Below are 20,000 nucleotides of genomic sequence, written 5' to 3' on the forward strand. Positions count from 1 at the left end.
TAGGAGGGGTGGGGGGTGGTTGTGAGGGTAGGTGGTGGGGGTGTGGGGGGTGAGGGAAGGGGTGTCGTCGTGTTCGTAGTGTTAACACCATCGCGGAACTTGTACAATCAGTTCACCGCCCGATACAACCTCCTCAACCTGTTCCACGTCCCTCCCCCCCCCCACACTCACCTTCACTCTCTCCCCCACCCATCCTCCCACCTTTCCAACCCTCCACTTCTTATATCCTTCCTCCATCACCTCCCGTACCTCTTTCCTTCCCTAATCCTTCCCATTTTCATACTTTCTACATTCCTAACCTAACCTAACCCAACCTAACCTAACCTAACCTAACCCAACCCAACCTAACTTAACCTAACCCATCCTAACCCAACCTAACCTAACCTAACCTAACCCAACCTAACCTAACCTAACTTAACCCAACCTAACCTAACCCAACCCAACCTAACTTAACCGAACCTAACCCAACCTAACCTAACCTAACCCAACTCAACCTAACTTAACTTAACCTAACCCAACCTAACTCAACTTAACCTAACCCAACCTAACCCAATCTAACCTAACCTAACCTAACCCAACCCAACCCAATCTAACCTAACCCAACCTAACCCAACCTAACCCAACCTAACCTTCTCTCATCTCCATTGCCTCCCTATTTCCTACTTCCTATGTTCTCTTCATAGCCATACGCATTTCTCCAGTTATTCTCTTCCTCTTTTCTCTCTCTATTTCTTCTGTTTCTTATTCTTGTTCTCTCATTCTCTTTTTTTGTCTATGTTTTTTCTCGTTTCTCTTGTTTTTCTTTCTCCTCATGTAGTTCATTTTTCTTTACTTTTTTTTTTTTTCTTTGATGTTTTTTTCTTTCTTTTCTTCTTCTTCTTCTTCTTTTTCTTCTTCTCTTTCTGACTTTTATCGTCTTATGTCTCTTTCTCGTTCCTTTCTTCTTTAGTTTCATATTTTACGTTTGCTCCTTCCTACCATCTCTCTCTCTCTCTCTCTCTCTCTCTCTCTCTCTCTCTCTCTCTCTCTCTCTCTCTTATCATAATCACTATTTCACACTTTCATCCCTCACGCCTCTTAATTAAACACGCCACACACACACACACACACACACACACACACACACACACACACACACACACACACACACACACTCTATCATCACCTACACCTCCCCCCTTCCTTCCCTCCTCTCACCTCCATTCCATCATCATCACCCCATCATTCATATCACTCAAAAAACTGCACACTTTTCTTCTGTACTTGTCGCAAAAACAAAGTGTAACGGCACGAGACATTTCCTTCTATTATGCCTTTTTTTTATGTGTTATGTGTGTTTGTGTGTGTGTGCGTGTGTGTGTTACTTGTTGTTTTGTACGTCACTCATCTTCCTATTCCCACCCCTCCCTTTCCTGCCTTATCTCGTCTCGTTTTGTCTCGTCTCGTCTAGTCTCATCTCTCTAACCGTTGCAAGGAAGGTTTTAAGGGAATTGTTAGTCACGCTATCTAGTTTTCATATGTACTGTACTTCAACCCTTCCTTCCTTCTCTCACCATCCTGCCTCCGTCTCGCTCCCTCCCTCTCCGTCGCCTCCTCTTCTTCCTCCTCTCAGTAACTGTTACAAGGAAGGGTCTCAAGGAATTGTTAGTCACGTCTTCTAGTTTTCTTCATAGTAACTGCTCTCTCAACCTTTCTTTCTTTTGCTATCTAGTGTTCCCTCTCCTCACTGTTCCGTCATACTGCTCCACTACTTATTATTTTTTTTTTTTTGTAAGAGGCAACGAAATAAAGTGAAAAATGACTATGCCTCTTATCTATGCAAAAAAGTTCAATGTTTTTATACTCATTTCATTATTCACTTCACTAATTCATTACACCTACAATTCACACTCCTTAACCTATACAGTAAACAAAAGAAGATTAAACCCTTTTATTTTATTTATTTATTTATTTATTTTTTTTTTTTTTTTTTGCCCTCAATGTAGTTAGTTAAGGGGAGTGGAGTGGAGTCAAACATCAAAGTAAGAACCAAAATATCTGCTGCTGTTTGGAATCCCTTGCTAAACCTCCTCCTGTGACGCAATGACCAGCGAGTATTGTGGCAGAGATCGAGGACAGGAAGATTGTGACAGAGGTGCGGGTGGGAGGGATCAGGGAGAGGCGGCGTATGTGTGTGTGTAAAAGTGATGCGGTGTGACAGGGCGGTGCTGCGGGAGAGGAGAGCTTGTGGATTTGCGAACAGACTGCTGGAGACGAGGGAGAGGAAGGGGAAGGAGAAAGGAAAGTTACGTTATGAGGGAAAACGGGAATGGGGAAGTAGGAAAAGAGGAGGAGGAGGAGGAGGAGGAGGAGGAGGGGGTAAGTGACGGCATAGCGTTTGGAATACTGACTGCTACTTATTATTCTCTTTACTAACCCTTCTCCTTCTCCTCCTTTCCTTCCTCCGCCTTCTCTCTCTCTCTCTCTCTCTCTCTCTCTCTCTCTCTCTCTCTCTCTCTCTCTCTCTCTCTCTCCTTCCATCTCTTATTCCGTGCGTGTCTCTGAATATTAATGGAAGAGTTACTGTAGTGGGTAGGTCACAGCACAGCATACTGGCGAATAAGAGGGTTTTATAACGAGACAGGTCAGGATGGGGGGGGAGGTGATGCAGGCAGGGACAGGGGGCAGGGGAGGAGAGAGGAGTTAGGTCACAGTGGGGAGGATGGGAGGGGAGGAGGTGTGGGGTTAAGATGACGTGAGAGTGACGGGTTTGAAAGGGGAATGGGGAGGGGGGAGGAGAAACGGGGCGGGGGGTGTAGTTGACCTTGTTTGTTTGTGCGTGTGTGTGTGTGTGTGTGTGTGTGTGTTATTGTATGGAGTTCATCCGCTTAAATATAATCCACAATTTATATTATTATTATCATCGTATTTTACTCTCTTCACATTATTATCTCTTACTCTCATATTGTTACATTCTTTTCCTCAGCGAACCAGGGATTCTTCACAGCGTCTTTCAGGTTCATAAATAAGTAAGCCACAATTTATCATCGCTCGTCAGTAATCGCCTTTGTGTTGCAGGGAGGGAATTACTTACATCAGCCACCGAACACTACTAATGTGCAGAGGGCGCTTCCAGTAGTTAGTGTTGCCTTTGTCGGACTGGAAAATGCAACGTTCTTAAGAGTATTTGTAGAGTATATGCAGTAATAACAACAATAAAAAAAAAAAGACACCAATAATAATGATATAATAAATGATAACGATAACAACATTTTAGGTCATGTTGTACTAATTTACATGATGCCTTTGAAAATTAAATTGATAACAAACAACACACACACACACACACACACACACACACACACACACACACACACACACACACACACACACAAAATAAATAAATAAACTAATAAATAGATAAATGAAATAAATAAAAACTCATTATGAATTCAACTTTCAGCTCATGTGCACACTGATGCTACCGTCCCACCCGATCTGTGCCTAGAGAGAGAGAGAGAGAGATAGGGGAGTCTGGTGTCCTGGGTGGGCGGTGGGGGTTGCCTCTGCGTCACTCGATCCCTGTGGTGTGTTGCGCATGCGGTGTTTAACAGTGGATGACATCATGTGCTTCATTTCCTCCCTTATTTGGACTCGAACCCCCTCGCCAAGCCGACACTGTAAGCGGAGAGTGTTTTACCAGTGCGCCACTTGAGCCTACCATTACAGGCTGTGTGTGTGTAGCTTTGTTTATTTATTCATCTATTCTATTTATTCATTTTTCATAGGATCAGGGTTTCCACAGCTAAGAAAGACGTGAATGCAAAGGTTACTGTTGATATTTTCTTATTTTTCTTTTTTCTTCTTTAATTTTCATCAATGTTTATGTAAAGCGAAGGAGGGGAGGAAGGAAGGAAGAAAGGAAGGGAGGGAGGAAGGAAGAAAAGAAGGAAAAAGATAGAAAAAAAGAAAAAAGAAAGAAGAAAGGTGTGAGTGTGTGTGGAGGCAGGCAGGGAGGCAGGCAGGCAGGCAGGATGAACTAAAGGGCGTGGTGGGTGAATTAAGTAGTACTCGAATTTCCACTTTCTGACTCACCGAAAGAGAGAGTGAAGGGAATGAACAGCAAAAAATTTCACTTGAAGCTGCGAGTGAGAATGAGAACAATTACCGTGATGCTGGGATAGCGTTAGGTAATGACTCGTGGGTGTGATGTGGGGCGGCGATTTCCCAGCTTAATTAGTGATGATGGTAATGGTGATGAGATAAGGAGAGGAGGAAGGAGAACATGAGGTAGAAGAGGAGGAAGAAGATAAAAAGAATGGTGATGCTGTTAGTGGTGGCAGTGGTGAGATAAGAAGGTGTGGGAAGTCTTAAGATGGTGCACGAGAAAGGAGGAGAAAAGAGTAGGAAAGAAATATAAGGAAAATAAACTAAATAATAGCAAGCCTTTGATATCTTCTTACTGTTAGTTCAGTGTTGTTGTTGTCGTTAATTCTATACTATAAGTAACAATGTAGTAGTAGTAGTAGTAGTAGTAGTAGTAGTAGTAGTAGTAGTAGTAGTGTTGTTGTTGTTGTTGACGTACTTGTTGTTGTTGTTGTCGTCGTCGTCGTCATTGTTGTTGTTGTTAGTTTCACAGGTCTCAAAGTTAGCGAGTATCGAGATCAATAGGTATTCCATCCCGAGCACACTGCAGGGCTGGCACAGGTGCGGCTTGTTAACGCCCTTCCCTGTGTGGTGCAGGGCCCGCGGCGGTGCAGGCAGCGCAAGTCAGGGAGATTTGTCTTATCATGGCGACCAGAACATTTTTATTGGTGCGCTGGTTCTGGTTTTTATGTCACACTACTTTCTCTGGCGGAACGTGTTTAATTTCCATCTTATTTTTACTGTTCCTTTCAGTGTAAAATAAAAAATGTATAAAGAAAATAAAAATCAAACTTTAGAATAGTAACCCACTCAAACGTATTTTCTACCTCACCTTATGAAAAAGAAAACCTGTAAACTTCATGGAGGACTTAACAAAACAGGCAAGTCAGTTCTTTACCTGCACAAATAGGCGCCCAGTGCAGAGGAAGTCCATTACCAGACGGAAAAAAAATTAAGACGTGACATGAGAGAAGAATTTTGGGAGTGATTAATAACACACACACACACACACACACACACACACACGTTCTTATTATTTGCTTTATTTACTTTTTGTTCCCTTCTATCATTACCTCGTTGTGTTATGTTTGTTTTTTCAATATCCTGGTTTATCAAGGCCTCGCACCCACAGGCATCTCAAGGCCTTTGGGGGTGGGGGAGGGGAGCTGGGGGAGGGTGAGGAAGAGAGGGTGTTGGGGAGGGGAGAAATGTGCTTGGGAGACTGGGGAGGAAGCTGGGGTGGCGTGGGGGTGTTTTAAAGACTGGAATGCGATTGGAAGTGATTGGGGGACTGGGTGCAGATGGGGTGATGACTGGTTGGGGTGTAGGAATGCTGGGGAAGGCTGGGGTGTTGTGGGGATGTTGCTGGGGTGATGACTGGTTGGGGTGTAGTAATGCTGGGGAAGGCTGGGGTGTTGTGGGGATGTTGCTGGGGCGCTAATGGGGTGATGGGGTGTAGGAATGCTGGAGAAAGTTGTGGTATGGGGTGAATCGCTTAGATCTGGGGTGACTGGGGGTGACGAGTGACGGGTGACGGGGTGATGAGTGCAGGGGTGATGGGTGACCGGGTGATGGGTGCAGGGGTGCCAGTGATAGTGACTTAGCTCTCTTCAGTCCAGTGCTGCGTCCCTTCCACTCTTCCACACTCCCGTCACCCTCCCACCTTTCCACCCTTCCACCCTTCCACCCTTCCACCCTTCCACCATTAGTGACGCTACGTAGTGATGACTTCCTTTGAATTATAGTTTATTATTATTATTATTATTATTATTATTATTATTATTATTATTATTATTATCATCATCATCATCATCATAACAGCAGCGACCACTACTACTACTATCCTACTACTAATTATATTATTACTATTTGTAGCAGCAATAGTAATAGTAATAGTAGTAGTAGTAGTAGTAGTAGTAGTAGTAGTAGTTTTTTTGTAGTAATCATCATCATCATCAGTGCTGCTCTCATATATCGGAATAACTCTTACTCTGCTATAAGAAACAGCGCCACACGCACACAGCAGGGAAGGGAAAGGTCAAGGACAGGTGTCAGGCAGGTGGTGGGGTCTCTCGGTCAGACAGGTGGTGCAGGTGGCGGCAGAACACCTGTCGGCCTATTAGCGTGCTTCCCAATGGCGATGTGAGAGAGTCGGCAGTGCTGGGGTGTGTGTGGTGCTGGGGTGAGGCGGGGAGAGGGTGAAGGTGGAAGATATGGATGGGTAAACTGGCTGGGGGGAAGTGATGGGGAACATAGTGCTGGAAGGTTACTGAAGGGCGAAAAGAGGAAGAGGAGGAGAAGGAGGAGGAGGAGGAGGAAGAGGAGGAAGGTTAGAGGTGGAAGAGGAGAACGAAGGAAGGCAGCTTTTATTTTATTTTTTCTTTATGTAAGTCGGATACTGGCCAAGGACAACAAAAAAAAAAAGAAAGAAAAAAGGCCATTGAGGTGCCAGTCAGCAAAGAAAATGGCCAAAAGGAAGCATAAGAAGACTGACCAACTGACTGATTAACTTACAGACTGACTTGACTCCTTCAGTACCATGGCACACCTTTGTATTTATTCAGGTTACTATTACGCTATTTTATACAGCTTCAAAGTCTCATGAGGGATTAAAATAGTGAAGACTCTGGACCATTAACCTTCTGACCTCCATAGAACCTTGCTAGTGTAAATAAAATTGTCTAATCTTACTTAAAACTCACGGTAAAAATGCGTCCCAGTACAGAAGGGGTTAAGGACTTCAAAACAACCAGATCGTGTGACACTGCTATGGGAGGAAGGGAAAAAAAAAAAAAAGTTATTAGAGGCTGGAGGAAAACAAATTGCAACAGACGGGAAGAAAGGAAGAAAACGTGAGGTGGAGGACAAGGAGAAAGAAAGCATGTCAACAAATCAGAAGACGAGAGACAGATTTCAAGGAGGTGGATAAAGTGTGTTACTGGGAAGACTGGAATGGGAGGAAGAGGAAGAGGAGGAGGAGGAGGAGGAGGAGGAAGAGAAGAAGGAGGGTCGTTGACAGGGATACGAGACACACATGAACGGGCGGCTGCACATAGATAGATAGATAAATAAATAGATAGATAGTCTGCTAACCACACATTCTTTATATACTGGTTAAGTTAAGTTAGGTTAGGTTAGGTTAGGTTAGGTTAGGTTAAGTCAGGTATGGCTAGGTTAGGTTAGGTTAGGTTAGGTATGGCAAGGTATGGTTTGGTTTGGTACGTATACAATATGACAAAGAGAACTGTAAACAAAATAAATAGAAAAATAAGAGACCAAAGATACATTACAATTCAAAACTCGTTAACAATTACAGTCCATTGAAAAAAAAAGAGAGACCCAAAATACTGACGTTGCCAACTAAAACACAGGATACAAACTGTAATTAATGTGGGTAATTCTAAATAAGAACCTCAATTGTCTGGCAGTGAACCCGCCATTATGGAACAGAGAAGTTACGTAGTGATTTTTTGAGGTCAGTGGTGCGTTGGGGTGTATTGTGGTGTGTTGAGGGTGTATCGGAGTGTGTTGGGGTGTATTAAAATGCGTTGGGATGCGTTTGGATGCGCTGTGGTGTGTTGAGGGTGTATTGGAGTGTGTTTGGGTGCATTGGGATGTGTTTGGATGTGTTGAGGGTGTGTTGGAGTGCGTTTGACTGCGTTGTAGTGTGTTTGGGTGCGTTGTGGAGCGTTGATGTGCGTTCAGGTGTGTTGGGGTGTGTTAGGATGCGCTGTGGTGTGTTGAGGGTGTATTGGAGATTGTTTGGGTGCGTTGGGATGTATTTGAGTGCGTTATGGTGTGTTGAGGGTGTGTTGGATTGTGTTTGGGTGTGTTGTAGCGTGTTTGGGTGCGTTCGGGTACGTCGTGGTGCGTTGATGTGGTTCGGATGTGCTGGGGTGTGTTAGTGTGCGTTGTGGTGTGTTGACGATGTGTTAGGGTGCGTTGTGATGTGTTGACGGCGTGTTGGAGTGCGTTATAGTGCGTTAGTGTGCGTTGTGGTGTGTTGGGTTGTATTGGAGTACGTTTGGGTGCGTTAGGGTGCTTTAGAGTGTGTTGGGGTGGTGGCGACGGTGATGGTATAGTGAGGAATGGTGACGAGATGGAGAGCGAGGAGATGGGGAGAGAGGCAAGGAGGGAGGGAGGGAGAAAAGGAAAGGTCAGGCAAAACAAACTTCCGTCAGAGAGAGAGAGAGAGAGAGAGAGAGAGAGAGAGAGAGAGAGAGAGGTTTTCTTAATTAACATCAATCTAATGAATTAAATTACAACTTTTTCTAAATCCAATATAATACAATACTCATTTATCATTTTTTTTTTCTTTTTATTACCAAAGCAAACGTGTGTGTGTGTGTGTGTGTGTGTGTGGAGGAGGAACGAGACACAGGATACACGGCTCCACACACACACACACACACACACACACACACACACACACTGGAGGCGGTGGATAACAAGCAAGTTTCGGAAGTGATTTGAATGTTGGTCTCTTTTTTCCCCTCTTTCCTCCCCTCTCTCCTTCCCGGTATCGGTCACCTCCCTGTGTTTTGCGGCGCCCTTCTGCCGGGGAAAAACTGAGGAGGGCGTGAGGAAGCGACAGAGAGAAGGAAAGGGAAGGAGAGCGAAAAAGAAGGAAGAAAGGACGGAAGGATAAAATAGAGATTCGAGAGAGAGAGAGAGAGAGAGAGAGAGAGAGAGAGAGAGAGAGAGAGAGAGAGAGAAAAAATGAAAGAAATTATAGTAGAGAGAGAAAAAGAAGGAATGGTAGAGACAAGGAGGGAAGAGAGGAGGGAAGGATAAAATGGAGATTAGAGAGAGAGAGGGAAGGATAAGATGGATAGAGACAAAAAAGGAAAGAAATTATAGTAAAGAGAGGAAATTAAGAAGGAATGGAAGAATAGAATGAGAGACGGATAGGGAGGAAAGGAGAGAAAAAATGCGATTATGGAGGAAAATTAGGAAGGAAGGAAGGAAGGAGGAAAGAATGGAGGGATAAGGGGAGAGATTGTCCGTTCCTCCACCTGTTTCCTTCCCTTTTATCTCACTTCCTCTATCTCTCTTTCTCTCATTTCCTTGCTTTATTCCTTATCTCCTTCCTTCCTCCCTTTCTTCCTCCCGTCTCCAGCTTCCTCCCTGTACCGGATCTGCACAAGAGAGAGAGAGAGAGAGAGAGAGAGAGTCACCTACAAAAGGAGTCGAACCGTGAATAACCGTGTTACTACGTTGAGTCGCTGCTTCGAATCGAGGGACGAGTCGGAGCGGGTCGGGACGGGGCGGGGAGTGGCGGGGCGGGGTGGGAAGGGACGGGGCGGGGTGGGAACGGGGTGAAGTGTGTTACAGGAGAAGAATTGATTATTTTCTTGGTGATGTAATGAAGATTTTGCAAGTGCTCCAGGAGTGACGGGAGGCGGGGCGGAGGAGGAGGAGGAGGAGGAGGAGGAGGAGGAGGAGGAGGAGGAGGAGGAGGAGGAGGAGGAGGAGAAGAAGGAGGAGGAGGAGGAGGAGTAGAGGAATGAAGAAAAGCTGAAGGTGAAGAGATATGTAGTAGTAGTAGTAGTAGTAGTAGTGGCAGTAGTAGTAGTAGTAGTTGTAGTAGTAATAGTAGTAGTAGTAGTAGTAGAAAAAATGAAGGCAAATCTTTAAGAAATTAGGAGGAGGAGGAGGAGGAGGAGATTGAGGAGGAGGAAGGCACTAAGACCGGAGGGGACGACACGGCACCTTCCTCCTCCTCCTCCTCCTCCTCCTCCTCCTCCTCCTCCTCCTAATCACTAACTTCCTCGTTCGTAAGTCGTCCCGAGTCATAATTACGGAGATCCTGCTGCCCCAGACACACCTGTACGACTTGGGAAGAACTGGCGGCAACCTTGGGGAGAGGGATAGAGGGAGAGAGAGAGAGAGGGACAGGTAGTTGTAGTGATTAAAAATAAATAAATAAAAACTTCCATGGCGCCGCAATAAATAAGATGAAATAGCGTCCAATGATAAAATGACATAGAAATGAGACGAAAAAATAAGATGATAAAATATAATACAAATTTAAAGAATAAGAAAGATGAAACTAGTGAACTATAAATAAAGGAATTGTGATTTGAATATAGATAGAAAGGGACGGAGAGGGAGCGAGGAGAAGGAGTAGGAGGAGGAGGAGGAGGAGGAGGAAGAAGGTATACGTGGAACTCTTCGTGGTCTCCTTCAGGCAGGCAGGGGCGCTGCTTCAAAGGGCGCCTCGCTTTAGTATGCCAGGGAAGCGGGGAGTGAGCTGAAGTGCAGTATGTTTATGTATTTATTGTTTTGGGTTGTGAGGGGAGGACTGGATAGCTGTGGGTGGTGGTAGTAGTAGTAGTAGTAGTAGTAGTAGTAGTAGTAGTAGTAGTAGTAGTAGTAGTAGTATAGTAAACAAGTTTTTTTTTTTTTTTGGTGTTTCAAGGAAGGTGATAAGTGATGGGAGGAAGAGGAGGAGGAGGAGGAGGAGGAGGAGGAGAAGGAGGAGGAGGAGCGAGAAGAAAAGAATAGAGTATTGTTGTTATTATTTCTATGTATTTATTTATTCACTTGTATATATCTTAAGAGGAACGAAAGGAAGATGAAACGACTTAACGAGAAGAAAGAAAGGAAAAAAGAACACCAGGAGGAGGAAGAAGAGGAAAAGGATGAGGTGGAAAATAGGAAAAGAGGAAACTGCTGCTCCTTACTGCCCCCGGAAAGGCACACACACACACACACACACACACACACACACACACCACTCATGTGCAGCAGAGAGAGGCCGAGGCAGCGAGTGTTTTGAGAAGCAAACAGAGGCGGCCTCCAAGGGGCGTATGGTGTGTGTGTGTGTGTGTGTGTGTGTGTGTGTGTGTGTGTGTGTGTGTGTGTGTGTGTGTCTGCATGGAAGAGTGAGGTTAGGAAACATACAGGTGGTGGCGAGGGAGGAACACATAGATGGGTGGGGAGGAGGAGGGGAGATAGTGACGAGGAGCAGGAGGAGGAGGAGAACGATGGGAGGATGTGCTTCGCTGCTGACACACTCGCGAGGCCACGTGCGTGTATCAGACCTGGCGGGGTGTTGCGTGGTGTAGTTACGTAGTGTTGTGTGTGCCGCTGCAGCAACACCCTGTCCCCCTCCTTGCCCTGCTCTCTTCAAAACTCTCGACTCCTCCCGGCGCATCTTGGGGGTCGGCGGGAACAGTGCGCTTCCTTCCACAGCAACAGAGATCTCGTACTCAGAAACTTGCTCTCTCACCACATCTATTTTCAAAGACCACGGAGATGATTACCTGGTTTTGCAAGACTGTTTCTCCTGTTAACATTATAAAAACCACACCAATCTGTCCTTAGCACCATAAAACAACATAAAGTACCCGTGTGACTTCAACTACAGCCTTTTGCAAATCGAGGTGAGGTGCAGAGGTGCTTCGGAATTCAGTACATTGTCGTGTTACGTAAGGAGAGACAGATCAGGGAACAGGGGACCCGGTGGCAGCTGCCGTGACGCGCGTGTAGTGTGCATTGTCAAGTGTGCTGAGGCTGTGTGCTGTGTTGTGGTGTTGCGTGGTGGCGGCAGTGACTAGTCGTGAGTGTTCGTGAGTGTTTCTGTGGCTCGTGTACTGCTCTGTGTGTGTGTCTGTGTATCTGTGTCATGAAGGAGGCTGTGGTGGTGGTGGTGGTGATGGTGATTGTGGTGGTGGTGGGGTGTGTGTTCCAAGAAGGCAACATGGAGACAAGAATGAATGTTAGGAAATACTTGCACACGAAGCCAGAAAGAAGGAAAATTTTTATGTATAGAGTTGCGTGATGTGCTGTGTTGTGCTGTGCTGTGTTGTGCTGTGTTGTGTTGTGTTGTGCTTAACCAAGGAACATCACATACCAACAGCCAAACACACATAAACAGTGAGTGCTTGTAATTAGAAACACAGTAAAGAAAAAAAAAAAAACATTAATTACTTCAAACGAGAGAGAAAAAAAAATCTATTAATAAAACAATTAGACGAAGCAAAAAGAAGAAAAAAAAAAAAACTTGCGAAACCCTAACACTGAAACCTTGAATTAAAACAAAACAAAACAAAAAAAAAAACACGTAAAATTAAAGGACCAAGGAAAGGAAATTAACACAAGGAGGAGAAAAACATGACATCCATCACACAACAAAGGAGACTTCCGCGACGCATTACTGAGGGCTCGGGAATGACTTGTCTCCATTCGGGGCGTCGTCGTCTTGGTGTCTATTGGTATAAGGCGCGAGATGAAGGCAGGGCGAAGCGGTGGACGACTGACTGACTGACTGACCGACTGACAGATTGACTGACTGAACTTTAATTGTGTGTGTGTGTGTGTTTAAGGAGGAGGAAGATGAGGGGGGGGTGAGCTGTTGTCAATAAACTATCTTTCTTTTTATCTTTATATCATTCGTTCTATCTATCTATCTATCTATCTATCTCTCTATCTATCTATCAGTGTGTGTGTGTGTGTGTGTGTGTGTGTGTGTAGAATAATTCACTAGTGTTTATTTATTATTTTTTAGTTCCTGCATAAAGTTTGAAGTTTGCAGATCATTACATATGTTTCTCAACTAAATTTAGGTTAGGTTAGGTTAGGATAGACTAGGATAGGTTAGGTTAGGTTAGGTTAGGTATGGTTATGACTGCACAGGGTATGGTATAGAGCGGTCAGCATAGGATAAGTTAGGGTAGGATAGGGTAGGGTAGAGTAGAGTAGAGGAGAGTAGGTTAGGATTGGTTTGGATAGGTTATACGGTAGGGTAGAGTAGGATAGGGTAGGTGGGGTTTGGTAGAGTAGGATATTACTTGCAGCTAAACAGTGGAAAGGAATCCTGAAGGTGTAATTACCCTCATAATGACAAACAAATTCTCTCTGGGGTAAAATGAGGACACTTGGGCACTCAGCCGTAGTACACACACACACACACACACACACACACACACACACACACACACACACACACACACACACACACACACACACACACACACACATACATTACGCCACTCTGGTGCACACACGCACGCACACACACATATGTCAACCTTTCACGTAACTCTCAAAAAAACAAAGGAAAAACGAGACTTCTTTACACACACACACACACACACACACACACACACACATACGACATCTTCAGTGGGTAGTAATAGTAGTAGTAGTAGTAGTAGTAGTAGTAGTAGTAGTAGTAGTAGTAGTAGTATTAGCAGTGGCAGCAGAAGGTGGCTCATCGAGGATTTTCCAAGGGCGCCCTGTGGTTGAGAGGCGCAGGGGGGAGGCGTAGTTGGGATCATTAAACACGCCCGGCCACCCCAGGACTCGTGCCCCGTGCTGTAATCAACACCGAGACACCCCCTTCCCTGCCCCCTCCCCCCGAAACACACACTTTTTCTCTGCATCCCTCTCTTTGTTTCTCCTCCAGCATCTACGTCATTTTTTTTTTCCATATCTCTCTCTTTCCACTCTATCTTCCATTCCCATCTTTATTCCAGTTTCCAGCCGCCTTTATCTTTTTTTTCTCTTCTATTCCAAGTTTTCTTCCATCTCTCATCTTCTCTCACCCTTGTTTCTGCCTTAGTCTTCCTCCATATTCCCTCCACCTCCATCCACTTATGTCCATCTTGTTTCTATCTCCTCCACCTTCTTCTCCTCCTCCTCCTCCTCCTCCTCCTCCTCCTCCTCCTCCTCCTCCTCCTCCTCCTCCTCTCCACGCACAGTGATGCAAGATAAGGTAGTGTCTCATACAGATATTGAGAAAGGCAGCTGCTAATTGGCTAGAATCAATTACTCTATATGAATAAACGCCGTCGAATTTTAGAAGGAAAAAAAAAAAAACATTAAAGATCAGAAGAAAAAAATAATGAAGCTGTCACATCAAATATCTCAAAGTTGTATTGGAATTTATTTTTTATTTATTTAATTCCCTTCCCTTCCCTTCCCATCCCTTCTCTTCCCTTCCTTTCCCTTCCCTTCCTTTCCCTCGCCTGCATCCTTTGTTTGAGCTTCAGCACGAGAGAGAAAGAGAAAGAGAGAGAAGGAAGGAAGGATGAAGGAGGGGAGGGAAAAAGGGAAGCTGGGATAAGGATGGGAAGGAAAGGGTGGGGATCGGTGGGAGCGAGTGTGACGGTGGTGGGGATGTTGCATTGGCTTGTGGGGGAAGGGAAGGGGAAGGAAGGGGAAAGGAAGGGGGAATACAAGGAGAGAGGAAGAGTAAAGTATGGGAACAGAAATGCGTGAGTTTGGGGGGGTGAGGGGGCTGTGTGTGTGTGTGTGTGTGTGTGTGTGTGTGTGTGTGTGTGTGTGTTTGATGGATAGCATGAAGGTCACTAACTCACGCTGCGCTGGTCACACTAACGCCAAGGTGACCCACTGTGGCCTCGTCAACCTGCAGGAGTAACACTGACTCACTCCTGGTGGCGAGGCGCGGCGTGGTGAGGCAAGGAGAGGGAGAGGGAGAGGGAGAGGGAGAGGAGAGGGAGGTGGGGACAACATTCACAGCATTAACCACACAACCTCACGCATGGACACACACTCCACACACCTCCACACATCTACACACACTTACACACTCACCTACACGCATGAACATTAGCACATTCACAGCCTCACGCCCACACGCCCACGCGCCCACACCAAGCCACTCCAACACTTCTCGGACTCAGACTTGCATCCCATCAATCACTTTCCATCGTTTCAATTTTTCTCAAAGGCTGTCGCTTCTGGATCTCTCTCTGGAAGTTTGGAAACGAAGCGAAGGAAGGACCGGTGCTTTCCTTCTCTCCTCTCCTCTCCTTTGCTTCTTCCTTCCTTCCTTCCTTCTCTCCTTCCTTCCTTCCTTTCTTTTTTTCTTTTTTCTTTCTTTCTTTCTTTCTTTACTTGGCTGCAGATATTCTTCCTTCCTGCCTTCTCGTCTCGCCTATCGATCACTTTTCCCGGTTCCTCGTAAAGACCTGAGTTGCTGCGTGCGTGAGGCGCCTCCTTGGTTTCACGTCTCCTATAGCCACTACCTTGCTCCATATCCCTTTCCCATGCACGCCAAACCCCTTCCGTGGACACCTCTCTCACCTTCTGGCGCCACCTTTCTTCGCCTGGCACATTATCCCTCCCATTAAGTGATGTTCCCCTCCCCCCGAGACTCATCTCCCACCCATCTCATTACGCCTGGTGCCTTTCCCTCGGTCCTGGCGTCACCTCGCCCCTCCAGCATCACTCCCTCACTGCCGCCACGCACTTTCCCTCTGCCGTTATTTCTTACACCAAGATATCATCCCTCCCCTTTTGCGTTACCCTTCTCCTCCTCCCTCCTTCCCTGTCCCCCCGCCCTCCGTCACCAGTAGTGTGACTCAGCGTGACTCATAGAACGGCGTCTCGGGCGGCGCGGTAGGGTTGAAAGCTTCAGGTACTACTGCCGGGGCTGGATGGGACGCGCGGCTCACAGTTCCTCCGCTAGCCGTCCCGCGTTCACACCGCCCCGCCTCCTCCAGTAGGACACGCGCCACCACCACCACGCCCTCCGCACTGTCTTGGGTTGCTTGTCGGGTCATTGGGGTTGTTGTCATAGTAGGGGAAGGTCTGCCTCGTGTCATGCCTCTATATACCTCGTGAATATCGCAGGACTATTGATGTAGCGAGGCGAGGCGCCGCGGCGGGATGCAGTGGCTGGAGACTTGCCTCGGGGGTGATTGTTGTGTGCGTGCAGGCCACCGCTTCTCCTGCGAGAGGAAGCGATGGCAGCTTTTTGGGGAGGAGGCGTCCCAAGGCACTCCCATCCTGCGGCGCCTGCAGCGGATGACGAGCTGCGGAGATCCCAAGGGCGGACCGCTGCTGGACCCTCCCACCAAGGAGCCTTTTGAAGGGAAACCCAAGAAAAAAGGGAAACTCGGAAAGAGATGCGGCGCCGCGACTTCTGGGTGCAGTGGGTGGTGGGGGGCCATGGGGAGCGGCCCCTGGGTGAAGCAACACCACATCCCCCGCGCCAGGCTCCGGTGCCCCCACACCCCTCCATCCCTCCCTGCCATGCCCCACCCAAAGGCCAAGGTGCCCCTCCATTCCTAACAGTACTGACAGTGTGACACGCACCCTCTTTCCGCCGCCCGCAGTCCTAACTCCGCCACTCTTCTCCCGCAGATCGGAGACTCCCTCTTCTATGACCTGCCCCGCATGCGGCTGGACGGCGGAGCTCGGGCCTTCCGACGGCGGTGGGGCTACGAGCTCACGCCGCCGCCCACGCTGGTCGAGGAGGAAAACGAGGACGACCCCTACGACCTCCCGGCCAACCACGAGGAAGACAGCCTCAGTTACACCGAGACCAGATCCCTCAGGGACGACTACCTCTTCAGCTCCTCTCAAGGTAAGCCTCACCAGGTGCCTCAGTAGCCTCACCAGTGGTCAGGCCTCACTCCATGTCATGTGCACACAGGATGTTAGGTTTTCCCTGAGTCTCACCATTGCTCACGCTTCACCTCCTGCTCTCCCTGCCTCTGTATTTCCTCTTCCTAGGACAAACTCTGTCAGTAGGAAGGTTTCAAGACATTTATCTCCGACTTTCGATAGACCAGACCATTTGGCTGTTCTCTGCTTTGTGTATGGTGTGTTTGGTTGTGTGTGGCCGCGTGGTGCCTTCGTCAGCTGGCCACGCTCACCCTGTGCTGGGGTAGCCACGTGAGTCAGGCCGCCGCCGGTGCGTGAATGTTAGGCAATCATCCAGCACAGTAAGCATCAATAGTGCTGAGGGTTAACTTTCCACAACTTCCTGGTATTCAACTCCGGAAATAGCTCGTCCACTGACCCACTGACTCAGTTTAGTTTAGTCTCTCCTGTATTCAGGCAGAACCATTTTCTTCGAACCGTAATGGCACATTTTCTCTCCCGTGCTGAGCGGGGACTGGTAGATTTGATGCGGTGACTCCTTCAAATTTCCGGATGAGAATAGACTAAAAAAACTTCACAAAACAACAAGTTTATAGTATATTTGTAAATCACTCAAGGCTCAAGCATAATGTCAGCGAGATTTTCTGCATCATTAACTACACTTCACATGTAATTTCATTGATATTTTTGTATATATAGACTATTTATTTATCTTCACTCAATTTTTGTATATATATAGACTATTTATTACCTTTACTCCTCTAACTACAGTCTTTTCTCATTCGTATCCACATATCACAGAGGCAAGGCAGTGAGACAGACCAGGCAATATTACAACACTGTTAACCCAAGCAGTATGCAAATAGAGGGATGATACAAACTTTGCGTCGCACGGAGGATGGAAGACATAAACAGCATAGTGTGTGTGTGTGTGTGTGTGTGTGTGTGTGTGTGTGTGTGTGTGTGTGTGTGTAAGAGGAACACTGGTCTACAATAATATAAAGGAAAAAAAAAAACTTACTGATATTATTTTGTGTCATATTTTTATTAATTCTGATGCCACTAGCCTTTTGATTCAGCGCTTCATGTAGTAGTTTGTGTGTGTGTGTGTGTGTGTGTGTGTGTGGGAGGCGAGGCTTTCCCAAACTATGACACCGAGACAAGAGCACAACACCTCATTATCTCCCGGGCGGTGTCTCCTTCCCGTGGTATCGTCAGGGAAAGGAAATTTTGTATGATTTATGTGCGTTTATCTTATTGGTGTGTTTATCTTTGCTTGAGTTGCCGGTGTTGCTTTTGTTGCTCCCTTCGTTCAGTGTGAAGAAGTACCAGGAAGTGATAATACAGACTTCATGCTTATTTGTTGATTTTCTTCTTTTACATGTTAAGCAGTGTGGCGTAGGGTGAGAGAGAGAGAGAGAGAGAGAGAGAGAGAGAGAGATTTTTTACGCAAGAGGGAAACTAGCAAGAGCAACATTAAGTAAAAAAAAAAAAAAATTAAAATGCAAATTCCCTAAAAGATAATTGTTCATGGTTAGAAACGTTGCCCGATCTAGTGTGTGTGTGTGTGGGTGTGTGTATGTGTGTCGCGGCGTCGGAAATCGCGTGGTGGACTGATAACCTTCCTGGAGATCACAGGGCACGTATCTTTTAAGCAGTTAGCGTACAACCCTCATTCCTCACTTTTCTGCCGGGAAGACAGTGGCAGCTCGCGCGCTCACCAGTGAAAATCTTTGCAACTTGAGCGGGTAGCAAACGTGAAGGTGAGGCAGCTAACCCTGAGAGAACAGTGTGTTTGTGTGTGTGTGTGTGTGTGTGTGTGTGTGTGTGTGTGTGTGTGTGTGTGTGTGTGTGTGTGTTTGTCTATGTTTGTGTGTGTGTTTGAAGTAAAGCGAGGTCTGTCATCCCTTCACGCGTCACCGTTCATGGAAGTGTTGTGCCCTTGAAGGTTGTGTGTGAGGCATATGCTAATTAGGTGACGCATGCAGTGTGGTGGTTTTCACTGCCTACACTGCGGTTACTGGACTGTCCATGTTTTCACACGCTTCGTTATCACATGAGGATCACATTTCACAGGCTACAGAGATGACGAGTCAGTTGGTAGATGTTTTTTTTTCTCATAACACCCTTCATTACTGAGACACATTTTTACCCTGGTTTTAGGGTATGATTAGAGCATTTTGTTTGAATTAGAAAGGGTCTGTGGACGTCAGAAGTTTAATGGCCAGAGTCTTTGCTATTTTAACCCTCACATAAGTTCCTGAGACTGTATAAGATCGCTAAATAGCAACCAGAATGAATATGAAAACGTGACACGGTACTTAAAGGGTTAATCGTATGGTATTCTTGTTAAACTACCGCTAAAATCGTGAAAACGCCATTGAAAACTCACGTGCCTTTCACTTAACTCTGCTAAAAGTAACTGAAGCACTGATACGATTAATTCTACGGTCATTGTGATGGCTTATAGTAAATATGTTACTTAGTGTGTATAACGTCAATATTTAAGTTTGTAATCAAATGTTCTATATAACAGGGTACATATATTAGACAATGCTTGGCCTTCAAATCCAGCGCCTCGACCTCGTATGTGCGTGTGTGTGCCTTTATCAGGTGCAAACACTGCAGCACAAAGGCATTGAGGTCGGCGCGTGATAAGCCAGTCAGTGCCACAATGACGAACACACATAACAAGGACAGCGTATCAAACTAAACTTCCTCTGAAATTTGTGCCAAGATTCGTAATAATCCTGGAGCTGCGGCGCTGAAAACCAGCAAATCAGTCACTCATTCTATAGTGTATCCTGGAAATGATTACTCAACCTCATTTAATCTACACTCCCTTAACCTCATCTCACCTCACCTCATCTAATCTAATCTAATCCCAAATAGTTTACCTCATGAATAAGTAATAACCCAGTGTAACCTAATTAAACCCAACTTAACCTAACATTATCTTTCCTAAGTCCCAATAGTCTATTTAAGAAATGACAATTTAACTTAACCGAACAATAAACTAACCTCACATCACCTCTAACTTTAACCTAACCTGACTAGATTTTAACCTAACCTAGCCTAACTCCATATAACCTAGAATGATAACCACTGATCTCACCTAACCTAACCTGTATGGCGAATGATAAGGACCCAGCCAGCATCACTCTTAACTCAGCACCCATCTCTCAGTCACGCCTCAGACTTCGGAGATACAACACGTCACGCAGCGTCGTCTATTGCCTCTGTAAACCATGGCCGCTCATTCACACACTTTACGATGCATCTGCAGGGAATGCTTGTATTATTACTACTGTGAAGGCTGGAGGGGAGAAGAGCAGGGGATGATGAATTAGAGAAGAGGGAAAATAGTTAATGATGGTGGTGGATAGGGAAAGGAGAGCTGCTACTACCACCACCACTACTACCACTACTACTATTCCAAGGCTGAATGCAAAATGTCTGTATAGTTTCAATGAATGAGTGCTTTGGACAACGCGAGCTGCGCTTAAATTAGCTGC

General features: G+C 46.0%; 1 protein-coding gene across 3 annotated transcripts in view; it reads left to right on the forward strand.

The window, feature by feature from the left end:
* The window catches only part of LOC123505583 (ras GTPase-activating protein raskol-like), a 286,512-nt gene that overhangs the window by 66,982 nt on the left and 199,530 nt on the right, over window positions 1-20,000 (forward strand). For all 3 annotated transcript variants that reach the window (XM_045257072.1, XM_045257069.1, XM_045257070.1), the window contains one exon: window positions 16,243-16,465. In XM_045257072.1, the coding sequence (XP_045113007.1) occupies window positions 16,243-16,465 (223 nt within the window). The remainder of the gene's footprint in view (window positions 1-16,242; window positions 16,466-20,000) is intronic.

Source organism: Portunus trituberculatus, chromosome 18 (assembly GCF_017591435.1).
Source record: "Portunus trituberculatus isolate SZX2019 chromosome 18, ASM1759143v1, whole genome shotgun sequence".
Classification (NCBI taxonomy): Eukaryota; Metazoa; Arthropoda; class Malacostraca; order Decapoda; family Portunidae; genus Portunus; species Portunus trituberculatus.